This window comes from Rhamphochromis sp. 'chilingali', assembly GCF_963969265.1.
Source record: "Rhamphochromis sp. 'chilingali' genome assembly, chromosome: 6".
In the NCBI taxonomy this organism is placed as follows: Eukaryota; Metazoa; Chordata; class Actinopteri; order Cichliformes; family Cichlidae; genus Rhamphochromis; species Rhamphochromis sp. 'chilingali'.
The window spans coordinates 31,488,836-31,510,661 of NC_137933.1; the positions used below are offsets into that span (position 1 = coordinate 31,488,836).

The window sequence follows — 21,826 nt, forward strand, 5'->3', positions numbered from 1 at the left end:
CTGTGTGTTCTCACAAGTTCAGGACTTCATTGTGCTGCAGTTTCTTAGTTCTCTATCGGCTTCCTGGGGCTTCATTACAATAAATCTCAAGGCTTGTTTCCCCATTACCAGCCACAACGGGTGCTGCATGTTTGACATATATTGATTAGCTATTGGATCAACATGCCTCTACATTAAGTAGTGTTCAACGTCTACTTGCTCCTGGCTGGCTTAAACATGAAGCAGCTGAAATGAGCAAGGCTCCCTACATCAGACAGTATGTAACATGGTCAGCAATCCATTCTAATTGTTCATCTCTGACTGAGTGACACATTAATGATGCTGCACAGCAACTGAGCAGAGTCCTCCTTTATATTCATGCATTCCCTTTGCCTCATCTATTTCCTTTCTGTTGCATGGCATTCATAGTGTGTTTCCATGGAGTTAAATCCAGTGTTTTCACTTGAGCTAAGACGTTGTTGATTTCAGCATGTAGAACATTATTTATTTAGTAGATTCCTTCACAACATGTGCCTTTTTCACAGCCCTCAAACCAGACAGATTATTTCATGTTTCTATTTTTTTTACTTGTTGTTATTCTTGTTTAGCCTGGAGCTAAAGGAAACTCTGGCTTTGCTTGCTACTGGGCTGCCATGAGAGTGAAAACAAGTCTACTCTCTTACTGTTTTCCTTAGGTCTGTTTTTTCTCTTTTAGTTCTGACACACTCATGTGTTTATACACAGCTTTTTGGATCAATCTTTGGATTCACCAGGTACACAGATAGTTGTCTTCACAGTTTTGCATCTGTCCTCGCATCCTCCCTCTCTCTCTCTCTCTTTTCGGTCTCCATCTCTTTTACTTCGGGTTCCTGATCTCTGTATTTCTCTCCCTGCTTCCTCACTGCTGCTCCTCCATTCTTTCTGATTTTCATTACGCCTCTTTCCAATTCTCCTGTTGCTGTTTTGGTGTGTGTCCAGGTCAGTCATCCAACGGATCAGTGGGGGAGGTGTCGATGCAAGTGAATCTCATCTCTCACCCTGGCACTGGAGAGCACAAAGTCAGCGTGAAGGGTGAGCTTTTTCCTATACTCAAACCTGCTTTTTGTTATTTCCAGTCAAATCTGTTCACACCTGCAAATATTCACAAAAATCTATCTCATCTGTGCAACTGGGCTGCAGGGGCCATCAGCAGCACAGCTTCTTGGAGCGCCTTCAAAATCAGAGAATAAGTTAATTACCTTTTGATATGTTGTTTCTTATTGTAATTAAATAGAAAATCAGGTGTTTTATGCATGACAGTGTCGGGATTGATGCAGTATTGTCATATTTGTAATAGCTGTTGTTGTCAATTCCACTAGGTACTATAGGTATTAGTCAATCATTCTTCTAAGCTTTCAAATGACCGTGCATATTTGGATTTCCATGCAATTTCACGATGGGCAATAGTTTTGGCCTTTATGTGTGTCTCCTGTTTAAGTGTTAGTAACATTCTTCTTCTATGTTGTGTTGTTTCATGGTTGTTGGCAAACAGCTTATAGATACATTATCACCACCTTCTGGTAGTAGTAGAGCATTACATACTACAAGACATTGATAAAAACAAAGGAAATTTTATTACGTAATCAAACTTAAGCAAAAGACAATTGCAAAAAATAACTTTTTAAAAACTAATTCAGTTGTTATTTGATCGTCCAAATTTAATTACCTTACTCTTTAATAGTTTCATTCTTTCAAATCGTCTGCATTTGTCAGTATGATTTTTTTTAAAACAATGCACCTGAAAAGACTTTTACCAAAACGGAGTCCTAAAACGGCATTATTATCCCTGCAAGTTATACTTCTATTGTACTTCAAAATTACATCCTGCTAGAGCACAGTACAAAGTCACTGTAATTAGGGGATAGCTGAAAAAAAAAGATTGATACTTGTATACTGTAATAGCTATAAACTGGAAAATACATAGGTCTGCTACTACACAGATAAGACAAGTCAAGTTCAGCTATGCATGTACAGCTGGCTCAAAGGTTGGCTGTTTATTCTTTGCTTTATCATTACAGAATTTCTCCAGAGATGTATTTCTTTTAATTCACTGTGAGCCTCCTTATTTCCTTACAGTGTCTCTAAACCTGCCTCCCCCCAAAAGCACCATAGGCATTAGAGAAACTAAAAACATGAGAGCAAAGCAACAATGTTTTCACAAACAGGAAAAGCCATCATTACATGAGTCACAGTTTAGCTTTTGATTAAATTTTTTCTGCATTTCCTGAATCTAAATTTGGCAGCTCACACAGAAAATCCAGCATGCTGCCACATCATTATGGTTTACTGACGCTGCATGTCAGTCAATGTCTCTGGTCTTCTTCACTGTGGATTTACTCGTTATTTGAATATCAGTGCAGAAGAGTGAGTATGAAAAGAAATCTTTGCAGGCTGATTCATAGGCACTAACACGCAGAGGTGTTTACCATTAATGCTGCAGATAGCTGGAAATGTTTCTGTTATCAGGCTCTGTTATGCTTGCTCCGACGGTATCTCAGTTTAACGTGACATTTTCTACATTTAGCCGTTTATCTGTGGGAACAAGATAAATACAGGTCCAAAAATAGAAACTGAGCTTGGAATACACAATCTTTTTTGGCAGAATTAGTGGACTTTCCTTTCTTGTACCTGTGTCCATGTCGTAATGAATGAGATTATTATTTCCTCTGCGTTTCTCAGTGGTCGGAGTGAACAACCTCATCTGGCAAACCAACGCCATGTTCCGGCCATTTGTAGAAGTCAATGCCGTGGGTCCACATCTGGCTGACAAGAAACGCAAATTCAGCACCAAGACCAAGAATAACAATTGGTCACCAAAGTACAATGAAACATTCCAGTAGTAAGTATCTGTGTCCTCCAGTTAAAGAAGTGAATAAAATTGTGAGCAATTTTATTCACTTCTTGTAATATTGTAATATTCTTTAATTTAGTGTCATTTTTTTCTATTACTGTCATTAATAATAATATACTTCATATATTTGCTTTTGAATCAGAAATCAGTGTGCTATCTGCAAACTACAAACACAAAGTGTAAATAAAATATGGATGCATCCTGGAACTGTAATGTCACCTATTGTTTTGTGGTCTACTCTTTCAAAAGATATTTTTGGCAGAGTTGTGTTTGGACAACAGGTCTCAGTATCAAGTTATCAAATAGCAAATGTTAACTAGCCTAGACAACTAGGGTGCATCTATATACAATATAAAAGATAGCTGGAGCTTTGAGGTCTGTAAAGAGAAGCCAGTGCTGAAGCCCCTGAAACCTGCATTATGCATTATGGCCAGCAGGGGATAACTCCTCTGTTTGCACAAAGATTCTTGTTATACAGAGGTGTAAGGGAACTTAGCCCTTGGTTCCCTTGCTCAGGGACCTCAGTCAACACTTTTGGGAAGACTTCATGTCCTTGATTGCTAGTTTCCAATCATACTGAAAAGAACATGAACCCCTTTTGATAAATCATGGTCAATCTAAGATTCAGAAAAGATAATGGATGACTAATAACTTACAATTTACAACTTGAGCAGCAATAAGCAGCCAGTGTCCCTCAGTTTCTCTGTCAGATACACTGTGTTAGTCATGTCCATCACAGTGGCTATATCTTTTATATACTATATTTCTGCATCACACAGTGACGAATGCTAATAATTTGTCCAAAATTTACATAATGAAAAATGTTACTTTTGTTGCACAGTCTATCAGTAAAATGAACTACACAGTGAGCCATATTATTTATCAGGTTTTTCCTTTTTAAACTGAACGCCAGAATGACAGTCCTGTCCCAGTTCAGTCCACACCATCAGTCATCTATAATAATAAAAATGTCCCATGTAGGGGAAATAAGCTGAAGAGACACCAAAAAAAAAAAAAACAAGTTCCAGGTTCTACGTGTTTGTTTCTGTTTTAAAGTTGGGCACTTCAGGTCTCAGGTGGCTATTCAACAAACTGCAGTTTTTGGCACATCACCTTCATTTTTAACAACTGAGATTGCTGCACACTACAAAGAAAGCAGCAGAAATCTATATGCTTAATAGTACCTGTAACACCTTACTTTTCTAACCTTAGAATGTACATTATTCAGCAGCATTATTTTTGTAATAAAAGCAAATCAAGCAACTGTTTTAACGTGACAATTTTAAGTATTGTATTTCTCAGAGTCAGGCCCACTCAGCCAAGTCATACATCTGGAGTGATCTTAGCGTTAGCAGCGCACATTGTGATGTCTGCATATATATTTATATGGCTTCTTGAAATTCAAATGACAATGCTTGGGCATTGTCATTTGAATTTCAAGAAGCCACAGGTTTCTGTGGATAATTAGAAAAAAGCCTAAAAAAAAGCTCAGAATAATTGCTCTTTTGAATAGATACATTAATTTCCCTCACAAAACATGATTGAGTTTCTCATGATTGCCACGCATACAGTAAGGAGGCTTTTCACTGTGGAAATGTCACCATGCCAGACTTGTTTACTGACAGGCTATATTCAGCTGTAAACAAAGCCAAATGTCAGCAGTTCGTTCACATTCTTGTACAGTTCCTGACAGGAACACTTATTAAGCTTATATGATAATAGGAAAAAAAGTGCATTTAGGTTAGTTTCATGTACTTTTAAGTGACACTCAGACACCCTCTCACTGCCTGTGATGTAAATTTTCATTACCCATGATGGTTGTTTTAAAAGTAGGATTTAGGACTACTTTTTAAATCTGTTCATGTCTAATTTCTTTCTAAGTCACACCCCAACCTCATCCTTGTCATTTTTCTCAGTGTTCTGAGTAACGAACACGGTCCAGAGGCCTATGAGCTTCATGTCTCAGTGAAGGACTACTGCTTTGCCCGTGAGGACCGCATCATCGGCATGACCGTCATCCCTCTCAAAGAGCTGGCAGACAAGGGCAGCTGCGCCGCCTGCTACCCGCTGGTGAAGAGCATCTCCATGGACGAAACGGGCATCACCATCATGAGGATACTCTCTCAAAGGACCAACGACGAGGTGGCCAAAGAGTTTGTGCGTCTCAAGACAGACACGCGCTCGGCGGAGGAAGTGTCATAACGTGGAGCAAAAAAAAAAACAAAACCCCACAGTATTAAATGAGTTGTGTTGTCTTAGGTAAACGATAGCGAGGGAAAGATGGAAGATGAGAAAGAGCAGTAGCAACAGTTGTTCTTTCGGGATAGAGGATCACTCAGAAGGAGAATAAGATTGTCCAAAGAGAAATGGAGGAGGCCCAAATGTGGCGAGGCAGCAAAGAGAGAGAGAGAGAGCGAGAGAGAGAAAGTTGTGTTTGTTTGTTTGTTTTTGTGCATGTGTGTAAAACATCTGTTGGAATGTTCATTTTAAAACTACAGTATGTACAAGTGTTTACTTACCGTATGCTTACTATTAAGTACTATATTCTACGAGTTATGTTAATGAGACATGATACCTTTTGTACAACATTAGTCTTTTTGAACAGAGATTTGTTCCAATAAAGTGCCAAACCAGTGGAAAAAAAAGAACAAAATCAACGTATATGAATTATGGTGAACTTAGTATGTTTGAAATTTGCTCGATTATTTTGTCCGGTGTAAGTCATTTTCTGACCATGTGGCGTTTCGATTGTTGCAAATTCGTTTATTTTGCACCCTCGTTTTTTGGCCTCACGTGCTTCCACACAGCACTGATGTGCATGTCCTCTTCTCGGTCATGTCTCTCCCATGATTCCACAGTGACCGCTGAGCAGGGTCCTGTCCCCTTGCCTTCAAACTGTTTGTATTTTAAGTCGACCTGAAAATAGACCATGTTTTTTTAAATGGCGATGACTGCTATCTAAACCTTCATAGGTGTTTGTAATTTTATAACCATGACAACAATGACGACAGCCTCCAGTGCTAACAGTCCTAGCAGAAAGGATGGAAATGTTTTCTTTTTCTTTGGCTTTTTGTTCTTGGTTTTTCTGCCATCGGCTTCCAACCTTTCTGAATGACCACTGTGAACATGAGCTTTGGAAGGCAAGCTTACATGACATTGCTGACAGTTTGATATTATTGTTTCATATTTTTCCGATAACTTTGTTCCTGATAAACTGCCAAAGTTATATAAAGTATTTGTACAAAAGCAATCCATTACATGTATGAAGATATATATGTACATGTGATCTTTACTTTTTCAATGCTTAATATTTGATTGTTGATAGGGTGGTACTAAGATTTTATTTTTTTTATTTCATGTGAAGCTGTTAACCGATACAAAAGTTGCACATGTTACTTTATACATTAGTTTTATCAGCTTCTGTCATTGGAATTATTTTTCTTCATAAAGGAAAGAGTCTAACATTTGGTAAATATGCAACATTCCTATGTATTGCACTGATGGCGAATTGTATGTCATGTAAATATATTTAGTGAGATATTGTACAAAAGTCTACTTTTCTTCTATGTGCATAAAGTATGTGCAAATGTGTTAAAACATCCGGGTCCTTTTGGAAATTGTCCAGTAAGCTTCCCTTTTATCCATCATAACCGCCATGGAAATTACATTACCCCTTAAAGGGCTTCTGCATGCATTTTATTTCGCAGTCAAAAAAGGAACAAACTTAATGGAGCTGGCTCTGAGATATTTTTATATCCATAACACACGTTTTTATAAAACTCATAACATGATGCCTACAGTATCCACAATGCAACTCAACTGCCAACTAAATACATCCTTTCTAAAACAGCCAAGTGTGTGGCATAAAGGTCTGGTGGAACAGAGATGCCAAAGATTCTTTTTGCATAAAAAAAGTTTAGAAATCATAATTCGTTACATCAGAATATGTCACCATATCTGTCACGGATAAAAGAAAAAGTAAGTGATAAACACAAATAGACCATTTAAAAATAACCATTTTTGTGTAAGTGAGGCCATAAACTAACCGTCTTGGTCATTTTATTCTAAATACTGACGCAGTTGCTACATTCAGTCTTTTCCTTGTCTAGCTTGTCATGTGTGTTTTGGAAGAGAACTAGGTATATTCATAAATTTAACATGCTGTTTAAAGGCACAGTCCTCAACTGTGTACTCAGACACAGTCACCAATGAGGGAGAAACAACTGCTACTAAACTGCTACAGTGGAAGCAGATCTTTTCTGAAGATTTGGTATAGCGCCTTATAGGAGAAGTATATTTTTAACTCCTCCTCATAGGTGTAGGCACAGCTGGAAGCATTATGTTTTAAAAATCCAGCTCTAATGAATGTGATATTTACTGAAGGAACTTCTTCAAATTTGGCACAAATGGCAAATGTTCTGATATTAGCTGATTAGAACTTGGTGGTTAAAAATCAACTCCCAAATTCATTTAACAATTCATATACCAATTAAGGTCAATTTCACACAATTTTTTATAATAATATTGAAGTCATGAAGTTATGACGCCGATACCAAAATATCAGAGGTCAGCATCCAGTGACGATAACATCAGCATGTACTGTCCCCATTTCAAGGAGTCATGAAGCACATTTATGGCAGCACTGATATCAATCAGACTTGTAATACTGAAGTTCCATTTTACATTAATACCTTTTACTAAATTCCCTTTAACTGTTTAATACATAAAAATGGATCTGGACAGGAATGGATGTAATTGGAACCATGCAAAGGCATACAGCCATGAGGCATGGGTTCTAGTTTAAACAAATGGGAGACCTAAAAGTATGATTTTCATGGTGAGGGGTTTCAAGGTGAGAGCTACACTTTGTTGCCAATTGAACGTTTCAAGGCCTTCTTCACATTCTCCCTACCTACTATACAGACTTCAGATTGACGTTTGCACACGGCAGAGTTACAAAGCTGACACATGATTAAAGATATACACCCTTCTCATCATTTTTCTTTAAAAACACCTTCAAATCTTCCCACACAGCATGAAGACTTTACTTTGTATTTCATGGTGCGTGACATGAGTGTTTTCAGATCTGTTATGCTCTACTTACTTGACACCCACAAGAAGAATCGCACATCTAGAGGAAATCATCTCACTAAAGCATGTCACTTGGCAAACCCATAATGCCATATTTATGCATTTATCTGTGGGCTATCTGTATTTCTGTCTTATAACATGGGCAAGACGTAAAAGAAGCTACATACTGTATAACTGTCATTCAAAATGTCATTCAATTATGCTTTTGAAAAACTACCTCTGATTATTCTTGACTAAACCAGTCCTTTGGTCTAAAGCCCACACAGTGCATCTAATCGCCTGGAACCAGAACATAAGAGGGCTACACAAAGTAAGTCCATTTGTCAGTGTCACACTTTTCTTGAAATCTGTAGTTCAGTTATACGGGAATGGCCAAAGAAAGAAATATGTAAGAGGTATCAAGGGATATACAAAGGATAGAGAAATAAAGATAAAGAGTGAAGAATGTCAGGAAATGGGAATATGCAGAGGTCATTTTTAGAGCTAGAGCGTTTCTATTATACATTTAGAGGATCAATAAAATTCTTTCACATGGGTGTGGTGACACTTTGTGTTTGAAAAATAACATATACTTCCCCACTGGGAGTTCATTACTCATTAATAATGACACATTTATGATTTTTATGTCTTGTAGCATTCTTTATGGATACTATTTTTAGCAAGCTAAATATTGCTAGTAAATTAAACACTGTGAGAAGCTGAGAATGTAGTTTTTACAAACTAAAATTGATCATATTCCCTAAAAACAACTATAAGATGCCTTTTAATAAGATAAGATAAGATAAGATAAGATAAGATAAGATAGAACTTTATTAATCCCTCGGGTGGGTTCCTCTGGGAAATTCGACTTCCAAAAAGCACAGCAACGACCGAAGTTACAGTTACATACAGTTAATATACTGGAGCTAATAGTTTGATGTCACAAAGGTTTTGTTTTAAAAGTGTGTCTGAAATGTTGCAGGAAATTTCATCATTATCTTCTAAAATAAAGTGCAAATCCTACCATTCTCCACCTCACCTGAAACTATGTCTGCATTTTTTACAGAAGACTTCCATCATTGAAACTATTCCAGTCATGCCAGATTATTTTCTTTCCATGTACATGTAACCAAAGAAACAAGAAGAAGAGGAAAGAGGAAAAACTAGAGGGGTAAAATGTGTCAGGGAAGGAAAACACTGCTGCTTTCACTTATATGAAACACTAACCTCACTCATCCTACAGTGGAGCTATCAAGATGTAAAATACACATGCACAACTTTGACCACTCCTTTACATACTGCCAGCCCCTCCAGGGAATTTTGGATGATCTGCAGCTTGCTGCAAAACACGAACTGATGCTCCGTGAGAAAGTGGTAGATATAATTTATGGCAAGATCATGACTTTCTTGTTGGATTAAATCAGTGAAAATACAGGCTAAATGTATTCCAGGCACGACTAATTGAGCAGGTGACAGGTGGGTAAAACAGCAGTAAAGATCAGCAAGAGGAGGATACATTTTCCAGTTCACAGAAACAGGTCCATCTGTGGGATAATGTAATGCTGCCAGCTGTTATATATGAGTGACAGCCTGGCAGGCATGAAGAATCCAACCTGGACTTGTGTGTGTCCTTCAAAGCAATCTTCCCCAGTTTGTTCTTCAAGGGGAGATTGATACAACTCCCCATTAGGGAAGGATTGTTCACTCACAGCATGGATTTTGATTTTAAATCACACAGAAGATACAAAATGAAGTGATTCTAACCTTTTGGCAAACTGTATACTACAAGAGTTAATTCATGACACAAACTTTCTAAAATGACTTTATATTGCTAGAAATACAACTTCACCATGATCTATAAAACATAAATTAAAGGCAATACTGCACTACAGCACAAAATAAAAATATGAGTATATATAAAGTATAGTTAAACAGAAAAGGGGAGCAAATGAGTCCTCCCAGGGGAAATGCTTATTTAAATATTTATCAATCTAGTTTGTATGAATGCAAACTAAGCTCAATATGTTACTGAAGGCATGTCTGTGAATAAATTTAGCTATTTTGATCTTAATGGTCCAAACATTATGTAGCCCCCAGGATAAATAATATTTGGATGTATTTTGTCATTAGTTCTGAGCTCACTGTTTGTTGCAAACCTATGAGGAATTCTGAGAAATACTTGATGCCCATCATATTCAGATATTAGATCTTTAATCAGGGAAACCTGTAAGAGCTTGGAATTTGTATGTACAGGGAAAACAATAGTAGCTATTAGTATATTTAATAATAAATATTTATCTAATAAAGTAATCTATATTTTATCTTCATACCATGAACGATTGCAGGCCTTCAGGCACATGGGTCAAGATCTGCCCCCCTTAATGACCAGAAATAGCTACATGAAATTCTCAAGACTGAAAGACACATTTTAGCCACATTTTAGTGCTTTTGTCCAGAACTTGGTAAATATTGTTGAAGTACTGGAGCCTGCTCCCAATGCTTAGCGGCTAGCTCCACCTGCATCGTCGCCTCGCCAGCGTTTCCACTGACTGAACCAATGACATGAGTGTTCATCATTTCAACAACTTGTAAAACACCCAGCCGCTCACAGCATTGCAAGCCATGTGAATTTATCCACAAATAGAATTTTAGCCATTAGAGAAAAAAATACTCAAAATCATCTCACAGACATAACATTATGTACAACCACTTTCAGTACCACTGATATTTATTTGGAGTCTCTTTCTAAACCATTAATGCAGAGCTTCCCAAAGTGTGGGGCCTTTGCAGGGGGGGGGGGGGGGGGGGGGGGGGGGGTGTATGAAAAGAGAAAAAAAAAAAACGCTTGGACACTGCTAGCACGGGGCTCCCACACAAAGGCAAAGCAGGAGGTGAAGCATAGCTGAAACCAACTTCCTTCCAAGCCAAAGACTAGAAAATATGGTGAAGCATATCTTCCCTTTGGTTTCACCTGCATAAGTGCCAAGGTAGGTCTCCCCTGCATAATTGGTTTTCCCTGCATGGTAGCACGAGCTGGGCTCTCCAAATCAGGGACAAACAGTATCCCACATTCTTGATTTTTAGTTCACAAACACATCTTGTAATGACTAACTACTCCTGACATTTTGGAAATGTTAGCTCTTTATACATAATATCAGGTTGATCCTGCCCTAATTTGTTCCCCGTCTAAATCACGGACAAACAGTATCCCACAGCGGTTTATGTTTTTAAACCCATTTTGCACAGAGAGGCATTTTTGGAAAAATGTATTGATAGAAATGTTGAACACAGGAAAAAAACAACTACACGTAAAATAATCACACCGTGACGCCTCTGCCTTTCTAAATGGAGGGACAGTAAATGCGTGTGTACATATAAGCATGTAAAACCTGAAGATAGTAAGATTAACAGTATTTTGTCTGTATTTGCAATTCATCTCATGTAAACAATAACGTGGCACACAGCGTAATGTGAAAAAAGGCCCATACCTTTGACATTGCCTGACGAACTCTGTATTCCTCGTCCACACTTAAACACAAAAAAGGAGTTTTAAAAAATCTCCGTTTTCGGTGATTCCAAACGCCGTTTAGGTGTGGACGAAACAGCTGCGTTTTCAAAAATACCCGTGTATGTGTGGACGTAGCATAAAAGAGTTAGTAGTTTATTTTCTTACTACCTGTAACTTATTGCAGATTACTTGTATTTGCTTAATTTTTTACTAAATGTTTGAGGTTACTAAATGAGAGCCACATATGAGGATATTCATTTAAATTTCAATAGAACGGTAGCAATATAATAGTATAATATCCTTGTAAGTGGATATCAGGCCCTTGTAGAGCAAAATTAAGTATTTTGGTCTAAATAACCCAAAATGTGCACATATGTGGACGCCAGGTCCTAGGAGGTTAAAACGTGTGTGAAAAGAATGAATTCTGCATATTCTTCTCACACATTCTTCTTTATAAATCACAGTTCATGTGTACATCTAGCCTCTGTTCTTTATCTGACAAAAAGGTGAATACGGTGCAAGTTATATTTGCATTAATTACATTTAAAACGTAGAGACTCATTTTGTAGTCTATTTTTTGAAAGCAGCATTTAGCGGTGGGATCCACGCTTAGCTCATCAAGTATCGGTGTGACAAGATGTCCAGATCTCTGCCCCACTTCTCCCTATGGTTTCCCTCTCTCCATGACTGGTGCCTGGTGATTCTCCTTTACTCCTCTCATCTCTTTAATAAATCATCAGCAACATTTGTCCAGGGAGGTGCTTGTATCTGTTGTAAGGAAGGTAACATTGTGTGACCTGCATGTGGATGCACTGTTGCTGTGTTGTGTCCCCATGAACTATATATATATATGAAATGCACCTAAATATGTGTTTTTGTATGTGTCCTATGGGTACACTCTGGCCATGCCCTTTCTCCCTAACCAATCTGGCAGAGTGTAATTACAACTCCATGTCTCAGTGGGCACAGGGAGCCTGCTCCTCCTTATGCCATTAAACAGAGGAAAACAAGTCTACAGCCACAATGGGGAATGAGAGTCTGCCACTGAGGCACTGAGGAGAACACTATACTCGTTGAACATTAAGTGACCACCATAGAGGCACAATGTAGGGTCTAATGGACACTAGACACAGCAAGGCATTGCTGCAGTGACCTCGGTAACATTATGCAGGATAACAGCTTTGATAGATCAGATGTTGACATGAACTATGACTCTGGGCAGTCAACCGTTAGCATGTAGTCAGCTCAAACAATTCAGTAATTGCTTCTGCTGGTTGACAGCTTTATAGCAAACACATATGACAGGAAAGGAGGGGGGAACATAATTTATTTCCTTCTGTGATACATTCATCTGGATGTAGTTTACAGTTCACTGCGCACAATTTCATTTTGCAGCTTTTGATTAAAAAGAAGTGTCTGGATCTAGAATCTGGTCACCAGATCACTCAATGGCAAATATATAACTGTGATTTGACAAATCATTACATTTTAAAGCTGGGAGCTGTCCTATCTCTATAAAACAGTTTCACAAATACCACAAATTGAAACTAGCTTAATGGGGTCTCAGAACAGTAAATATCTACTGTCTGCTGTTTGTTCCAAAACCGCAGGGCCCCTGAATCATTTATGTGGTGGCCTTAAATACTTTGCAGGCTTTATTTAAAAGTTATATAAATTCTCTCCCTTTTTGTGGCTTTTTTTTTTTTTGCTTTTTTTTTTTTTTTTTTTGCCTGGCACATCCTAAACTGAGGAATATTTCTGTCTCTGTCTACACTGGGCCACTGAAAAAAAAACAGCAAAACATTCCCTCCTCATAAATCACCTGCATGATTTCAAAGAGAGAACAAAGGACATGGCTTGCACAGCAAATATCTGTCCCACTCCATCTTTACCTCATGGGAGACCACAGAAAGCCTCTTGGCCTGCTACCCTACACACTCAATAGTTTTTTTTCCACCATACTGCTGCTTTCCTTTACTTGAGTGGATGCAGTAACCTTAAAGGGATGGTTTTCATTTTATAGGCCAATAGGAGTCTGTACCCACCAACAAGAGATTTAATGAAATGTTCAAACCTTATGGTTTAGGGCTTTCTTCTGTTAGTGAATTTGGATACCTTTGTGCACAGGATGAGGCTTGTGTGACAGCCCCTTACCATTTACTTTAATCTATGTGAAACAATGCTTTAAGGGTGCTGAGAGCTCAGTACGCTGCAGGTAGTAGGTCTGAATGAAGGAGGGATTGAGCAAGGCCATCTGTCTGTGTGTAATTACAGCTTTGGGCCTCAGTTGGATCCCACTCTCCTCAGTCTGAATGCTAGGCAGCCTGGCCAACCTGTAGCCTGGCTGAGAGGTAATGCTGGCTTTGTCCACTTAACTACAGCTTACATGGCTGCAGGTCAGGAGGCAGCTCTCTAGCTCACCTGATATGAGCATGAGGTTTATAATTTAAGACAAGCCAAGTGTCACAACAAGTTGATTTATGTGCCTTTTTCCCATGACAAATTAGTTATTTATGCTTGTTCTCCACCCATGATTTTTTATAATGTATAATCCCACAAACATTTGTGTAGCATTAGGGCCTGGCATGTGAAATGGATATAGCATGCTACTTGTATGCATGTCCTGCCTAACAAATCCACCATCAGTGTGACATAGCTTCGTAGAGTTGAGCATAATCTTATATGCAAGCAGCCTTAGCTGCTATACAGTGACAGTTTTGGTATTAATCATAATCACTTGAACAGCACCACCTTTGACACTACACACTCTGTTGTACACTCTGTTGTATTTGCCAATTTGCCAAGTGACACATGTGAAATGTCTATGTATATTTATGTACAGGGTTAAATGTGTATTCATAATTGTATCTTTTTGCATGTGTGTGTGTGTGTGTGTGTGTGTGTGTGTGTGTGTGTGTGTGTGTGTGTGTGTGTGTGTGTGTGTGTGTGTGTGTGTGACATTTGGGATTTGGGCCTTGCTAATATCAGCAGTGACAGAATTTAAGATGGACAGCCTTCCTATTGCTTCAGCTCTGAAGATCAATAACCAGGGAGTGTTGCACTTCACAGTTGGAAGGCAGCTATGTTTCAATTTCAACATTAGGTCACCACAGTCTGGCCCTGTTTTTGTCCAGACTGCAGAGGGTGGAGGAAAGCCCTCTGGCAGATGGTCAGAGAGAGGGGTTTCATCCCTTTCCACCAAACTGCTTAAGTGTCTGTGCTTCTCTAAATGGACATGTGGCATTACTGCATCCCAGGCCATTCATTATACTCTACAACGTGTTTATTTCCACATGACAAAAACTAGCACCCTGAAGCAAAGTAGAAGCAACTGACAAGTTTGATTCTGTACAAAATTTTGTATGGTGTTTTTCTGCAAGTGTCCCATAAGAAAGTGTTTTTAAGTGTTTTACATGAATAGAATTAAACCACATATAAAAATATTTAGCTTGTTTTGTATTTGTAGCTGATGACTGGTTGCTCTGATTCTAATCGGTATAAATGGCATTTAACACCCTTATGAATGATTCACTCCCAATGGTAATTGCTCAATTTACAAGCTTAACTCGGGATCTGAGTTAAACACACAGTCCCATAGTCACGCCTGCTATTAAAAGCGCTATACAAATACAGGCCATTTACCATTATGGATGTAGAGACTGGGGAGGAGGTGATGACTTGCCCATCACTGGGGGTGATGTCACAGATGTGCTTAAACAACAGCACAGTGGCAGGGCCCCTGAGGTGGATGAGATTGACCCTGAGTCCCTGAAGACTCAGGGCCAACCTCATCTACCAATTGCACGTGTTTTAATGTCATGAAGAAGGTATTTGACCAGGTCCCTTCCTGTGGAAGGTGCCAGTACATCCCGGTACAACCATAGCAAGTTGGTTCGTATTGTTAGCAATAGGTCTGGCTCATTTCTGGTGGGTGTTTCACTTGAAGGGCTGCCCTTTGTCACTGATTCTATTAATAGTTTTTATAGATATAATATCTAGGTGTAGGCAAATATAGAGGGTCTCCACTTTGGAAGCCTCAGGATTTCATCTATCTTTTTTGCAGATGATGTGGTTCTGCTGTTGTCAAGCAGCAGGTATGAAAATAACCTCCAAGTCTGAGACCATGATTTGCAGCCAGAAAGGAATGGAGTGCCCACTCCAGCTATGGGACAAGTTATTACCCCAAGTGGAAGAGTTGAAGTATCTTTTAGTTTCCTAAGCAGGTGAGGGGAGAGTGGAATGCAAGATTGACAGACAGATTGGGGTGGTGTCTGCAATGACGCAGAAGCTGTACCGATCTGTTGTAGTGAAGAGAGAGTTAAGCATAAAACCGAAGCTGTCAGTTTACCGGTTATCCTATGTCCCTACCCTCACTAAGTCAAGAGCTCTGGGTAGTGACCGAAAGAATGGGATTGCATATACAGGTGGTAGACATGAGTTTCCTTCAGAAGGACTTGGAGCAGAGCCGTTGTTAATCCATATTGAAAGGAGACGATGGTTTGGGCATCTGACTATGATGCTTCCTGGATGCTAGATGAGGTATTCTGGGCATTTCCTTCCAGGAGGAGGCCCCAGGACAGTCCCAGGACTTTCTGGAGTGATTATATCTCTTGGCTGGCTTGGATATGTTTGGTGTCCCTCCCGGATGAGCTGGAGGAAGTTGCTGGGGAGAAGGAAGTCTGGGCTTCTTTGCAGACTGCTGTCCCCGTGACCCAAACCGGGATTAGTGGCAAAAATCAATGACTGCATTGATGGATGGAAGCAAATCAGGACCAGTCACCTTTGCATTGGTAACTCTTATTTGCTTTTCATCTCTAGAAATTCATGGTTTCTGAATACCACTATGCAACTGCTCTCTATGTGTACGTCTATGGGAAACATAAAGTCAAAACGCATTCAATACAATTTTATTCATATAACAAACTTTTACACTTGTGTTGAAAAGCACATAAATTTCATAAAGTCGGAAACAGCAAGAGGTCAAGCTGGGTAAAGTTTACCAAGAATAAATATATGGAATCTACCAGCAGCTTTTACCCTGAAGAGACAAAAATGCAAACATAAATACATGTAACAGTATGTGAGGCATTTCTAGGTGAACTGAGAGGCACTATAATAAAAAGAAGGTATGAGTTAATGGAACTATCCATCCATTAGGTGCGACAATGATACTCACTTATTGACTTTCTGCTCTTGCTGCACTGTCAGTGATACACAGGTGCATAGCCTGAAGTCACACGCAGATAAGCACATGCAATCTGACTCTTTTTTCCTTTATTGTCACTCTAGGCAACACACAGAAATCTATCTGCCATACACATAATGTTAGGCAAAGCATGGGTATTCCAATTCCCTCCGATTGCCTAGGTAACCTTCTATTATATTTACTACCAGATCATGTGTTAATCAACAGGACGCTCTCATTGATAGGCACTTTAGTTGAGAAAAGTTTTTCTCTGGTCCCACCCTATTCCCCTTATCTGCAGTTGTTTTGTCTGTGCTTGAATATCATTTAATTTCATTATGTTGTTATTATGTTGCTTCTAGTGTGGACTCAGCTTTAGGCTCCTTTTATTGCAGCTTGCAATTTAATTGAATATCTGCGTGAAGTTTCATGATTTGTGTGCTTAATGTTTAAATATGAAGATAATTATTTGACAGATTATGCTAAATCTGTATCTAATTTTCTGTCATTAGCTACTGACATTAGTTAACTATGCAGACTGATTTGTTTTAAAGTTTGCCCAAAAATGCTCAATGTGGTTTTCAGATCGCAACCGTGTGCAGCACTGTGCATGAATCTTGAATCTTAAAATTATACATGGACAAAGTTAGTGTAAGCCATTTAATGAGCAGGAGTATTGACATTTTATCATTAAAGAAGTAACCCAGATGGATCAGCTGGTATTAGCTATACCTGGCATTGTTTAACATGAAGTGGTGCTAGATATTATGGTGCAACATGGTTGAGAGAGAAATTGGGCAGTTTTCTAATATGTGGAAATTGTCTGAGCTGTGGAGAGCATGTGCTGCAGACAGATGGATGCTTAAACTGTAATGCCACTGGCCTGCATTGACAGCATTACTATTGATACCGCACATGTTGATGTTAGTATCAATACTTTAAAATAAGGGGATAAAGTGTCTGAATTCCTACCGGGAGCATGCAACACAGTTTCTCTAAAACAGTGCAGTTATGATTAAATAGATATACCATATCAATACTACAAACTAAAATAGTTTATAAAATGATAAAACCAATAATGAAAACAATAAGTATGTTCTAACATTTATGAATTGTACTTAAGACAATAAGATAGTTACAGTTAACCCAGTGCCCTTCAATCTCAAAACACAAGCCTGGAAATTAATATTCTTATGTCGATTTAAGTGGACCTTTCAAATTAGAAAACAAAACTGAAAATGAAATTCTTAGTTAAGAAAATAAACTGATAAAAATGCAATTGAATATTTTTAGAAAAAATCTTCAATTACCTTTTTTAATCTGAATTTCTACAGAACTAATGCATTCATTTCAGCCTGCAAATTTGCAGATTAGCAGGGAGAAATTAAGGATCTGGATCATTAATCTTTATAAGAAGAAGAGAGTGCAAGGGAACACAGGCCATGATAAGAAGCTTTTCTCCTGGGATGATGCATCACTATCCACAACTTTCCACTTCTTTACTCACTCATTTTGTTTCTACCTCTGACAGAAAGCCAGAGACCAATATAATCACTATCACTCTATGGCTGGATAATCAACTCTTGTTATCACAGATGTTATAATCAAAGTTTCTCTACAGAAACGTTAGCGACAAAGACAAAGTCTGTCATGCTGGACAGATGACTCAAAGACTGACATGATATAAAACATAACAAGACAGAAAACTCATCTCTCGTCTCATGAGCTGTTTTTGGTCAGCTTCTGGTAGTAGCTTCATATTTAGTATAGAGACACTAGAGTGCTAACAGCTAAGTATGAAACAGGCTACTTAAGTCAGCAAGTGCTCTCACTAGCTCGGTTGAGCCATTTGATGCAGCTGCCAGTATCTCCCATCCTTTCCATCAAAGTATTCATCCCATCATCAAGCTATACTTGATTTTGTGTTTTTTGCCTCAGGTGTTCAGTTTGTGGTTTTCATCTTTAGTGGGATGGATGGATGGATGAATAGATAGTTTTGCTGGAGGGCAAAATTCAGGACACTTTACAAAATTGCAGTACAAGCTAAATGTCAACTAAATACTAGTGTTGACTGCTTTTGTGTGGCAGTTGTTCAACAAAGTAGGACAGTAATATTTTATTCAACACAGCATGTTATGACATGAATGTAATCTAAGCATATTTTCAATGTCAGGAAAATGACTGCTAAAGTTAAAACGCCCACCACTGAAAACCTTTCTGTGGACAAGAAAGGTTGCGTGCAATTTGGCCGATGTATTAGAACTGCATACAAGCACACCCTGAATAAAAATCTGGGAAAACAAACCTGGTGAAATAACTTGTAGACAGTGAAAGACAGCTTAGCCCTCCTAATGGGTGTCCCTGAAGGTTGTGACATTTAAAACCAATGCAAAGACCTACATAAAAAAAAAGAGTCAGTGAAGTCTTATAGATAAAACAGATAAACAGCAGTATACTCTAGGAAGGCTGCTTTGATATTAAGGGAAAAAACTATCTCATGGCAGCTAAGACTTGACACACTGCAGCTCACTCAGTCTTAACAGATGGTAGTAATTATCTTTCCTTGTTAAAGGGCCTCTGAAACATTGTGACCAAAATGAGGGTGCTAATAGCCAACAACCTTAACTGTTTCTGGTGCAGTAACGGGCAACCAGGGAAGTTAGCTCTGGTCCAGTTGTTAAACTCGCTACTATACCTAGTGCTTATCAATTCTGTAAATATATAAACAGCTTGGGCAATAAAGGGAGTAAACCTTCACCATTTGTGTTTATAGTATCTAGCTGAATTACATATCAGATGAACTACACACACAAATATCTATTTTAAGGCATAAAGAAATGATCTTTAATTCACAGTGAAAATGAAGTAGAGCAGGCCTCATTTCCATATACAGCTTACCCAACAGGAAATGTTCTGGTGAATGGTTAATGACGACAAGGCTGGTTTGTTTGTTTCAGCTGGTGAAATGATGGCACATTAGAAGGTCGTTAAAGATATTGGTTGTATTCAGCCTAGGCTGCTGCTGCTGCAGACTAATAAAATGCTTTGGAATGAAGCCATAATGTGTTGAAAAAGGGTAGCCAGAGGCAGGACAGCTGTAATATCTCACACTATTGTTGTATTTTTGGAAGAGCAGCTGTGAAAATAAATCTTGCTGATGGCCGCCTAGCTATTAATTATCCACCACAGTTATCGGTAATGTATTGATCTAGCAATACGGGATATTCTAGACTGAAAAGGATTTGTCTGCAGTGATTTATTATTTTTTTCCATAGTCATATATTTCTCTTTTAAGTCAATTTTAATAATGGGATAAAAGGTAAAAGGGAAAAAGTATCAGATTCTTACAGTGAAGAACTGAGAAAAAATCTTGAACCCTCTATCGTGTGTGTTCCCTTTAAGTAGATAAATGGAGCACATACAGTAATCATACAGGATTAATAACATGATACAGGATTTTCTTTTGATTGTCTGATCATTTTACGTATTGTAGAAAATATTGACAAATGTTAGCTTCACTAAATTTTTCAGTAAAATGCTCAGACAAAAACAAGCCATTGGGTATACCTTTAGCAATCTCATTTATGCTGATCCACCTTCCTAGTAAATATCCTCGGTTCCCAAAAAACGTACATGGTGAAGAAACTGACTGCATACATACTGCATTAAGCACAAACAAATATTGCCAGCACCATATTGATTTTTCTTCACTCCAGGGGTGATGGAAACAGTCCTTTAGAAAGCGTTGGTTCTAGGTTCATGGTGGGAACCACTTGGCTGCACTGTGCAGTGAAAAGCACAAGCTCAACTTTAGATTTAAAACTTGTCTAAAAGAAAGAGAAATTGTTTGTTCTGTGTTGAATTCTGCTGACCAGCTGTATAGAAGTGATCTCAAATTGCTTTGAGGGATTAGATCCACAATGCAGCAGTTAAAGGTTCATCCTGTCCATGGTCTCTCCATATGGCTCCATAGATGTAGAGTAGGGGAGCACCTCTATAACCTTTATGATGTTTCTCAGGACCCAGAGAGCTGGTTGCATAATAGAATAGAAAAGAATAGAATAATCCTTTAATTGTCCCACAAGGGGAAATTTGGTTGTAAAAGCAGCCAGAAAAACACATATACAAACAAACAGTACATAGGACACAGAACAGAAACATACACAATTTTTCTTACATATTTACACAAGGACCATGGTTACTATAAACAGAGTACTGTACAGTTATTAAATTAAATAAATATAACTACAGATAAGAGGCAAACCAGGTTGCAGTTTGAATCGGTTGATTAACTTATTACAGTTACAGTGCAGATGTAAACATCTATGTTTGTTGGGAGCAGTTCTGATTGTACAGTCTGACAGCTGCAGGGAGGAAGGACCTGCAGAAACGCTCCCTCATGCATCTAGGATGCAGCAGTGTCTCACTGAAGGAGCTCTGCAGTTCAGCAACATTCCAGGCAGTGCTGAAACCATAAATCAGCCGAGCATGCACAGAATGGGCTAGTGTCATCATGGCCTCGTGGCACAAGGTATCTGCTTGTCATGAAGGATCTCAGAGTCATCTGCAGGACTGTGGTACTCTTAATGTCCCCTCTTGAAAAATCAGTCTGACATGTGATGCAAAACGATTAGAGCCTTTCAATATGTACTGTGTCCTTATTGTGTCAACTGACCTTAAATTATGCTAAAGTCACTCGAGAGGTTTATTTATAAACTATGTTATTCATATTCTATAGGCAAGATCATCATTATCATCATCATTAATGAGCTCACAACGACTCACAACAAGATCACCAATCAACTTCAAATTGCATCAGTTTGGGCAACCACCAATACACAAATCCTGTCTGGAGTGGATTTGATTAGCCCTTCCGAAGGAAAAAGGAAGGACTGAGACATGAGCACTTACACAAAGATGAATTTATGCAAGATTGTTGAAATACAGAAATAATTAAGTAACATCTACTTCTGGGGATCCTGATTCGACATTCACACTGGATATGCAATCGTTAGTGACACCAGTTTGTATGATAAAAAAATCTGCATTGTTTGCCTTTTCAAAAAAAAACCCAAACAAACAAACACATTAAAAAAAACCAAGATTATATGATTGTGTTTGAGTACAAACTAAATACCTTCATTGTTCATCCACTCTAACCTAGGATGGACTGAATTTTTCACACTGCCTCCCT

At 38.4% G+C, this 21,826-nt stretch overlaps 1 protein-coding gene across 1 annotated transcript in view; it reads left to right on the forward strand.

The window, feature by feature from the left end:
- The window catches only part of unc13c (unc-13 homolog C (C. elegans)), a 117,653-nt gene extending 111,284 nt beyond the window's left edge, over nt 1-6,369 (forward strand). The window contains exons 30-32 of the mRNA XM_080885900.1: nt 958-1,050; nt 2,698-2,857; nt 4,786-6,369. Coding sequence (XP_080742026.1) covers nt 958-1,050; nt 2,698-2,857; nt 4,786-5,071 — 539 coding nt within the window. The 3' untranslated portion in view covers nt 5,072-6,369. The remainder of the gene's footprint in view (nt 1-957; nt 1,051-2,697; nt 2,858-4,785) is intronic.
- Nucleotides 6,370-21,826: the final 15,457 nt, after the last annotated feature.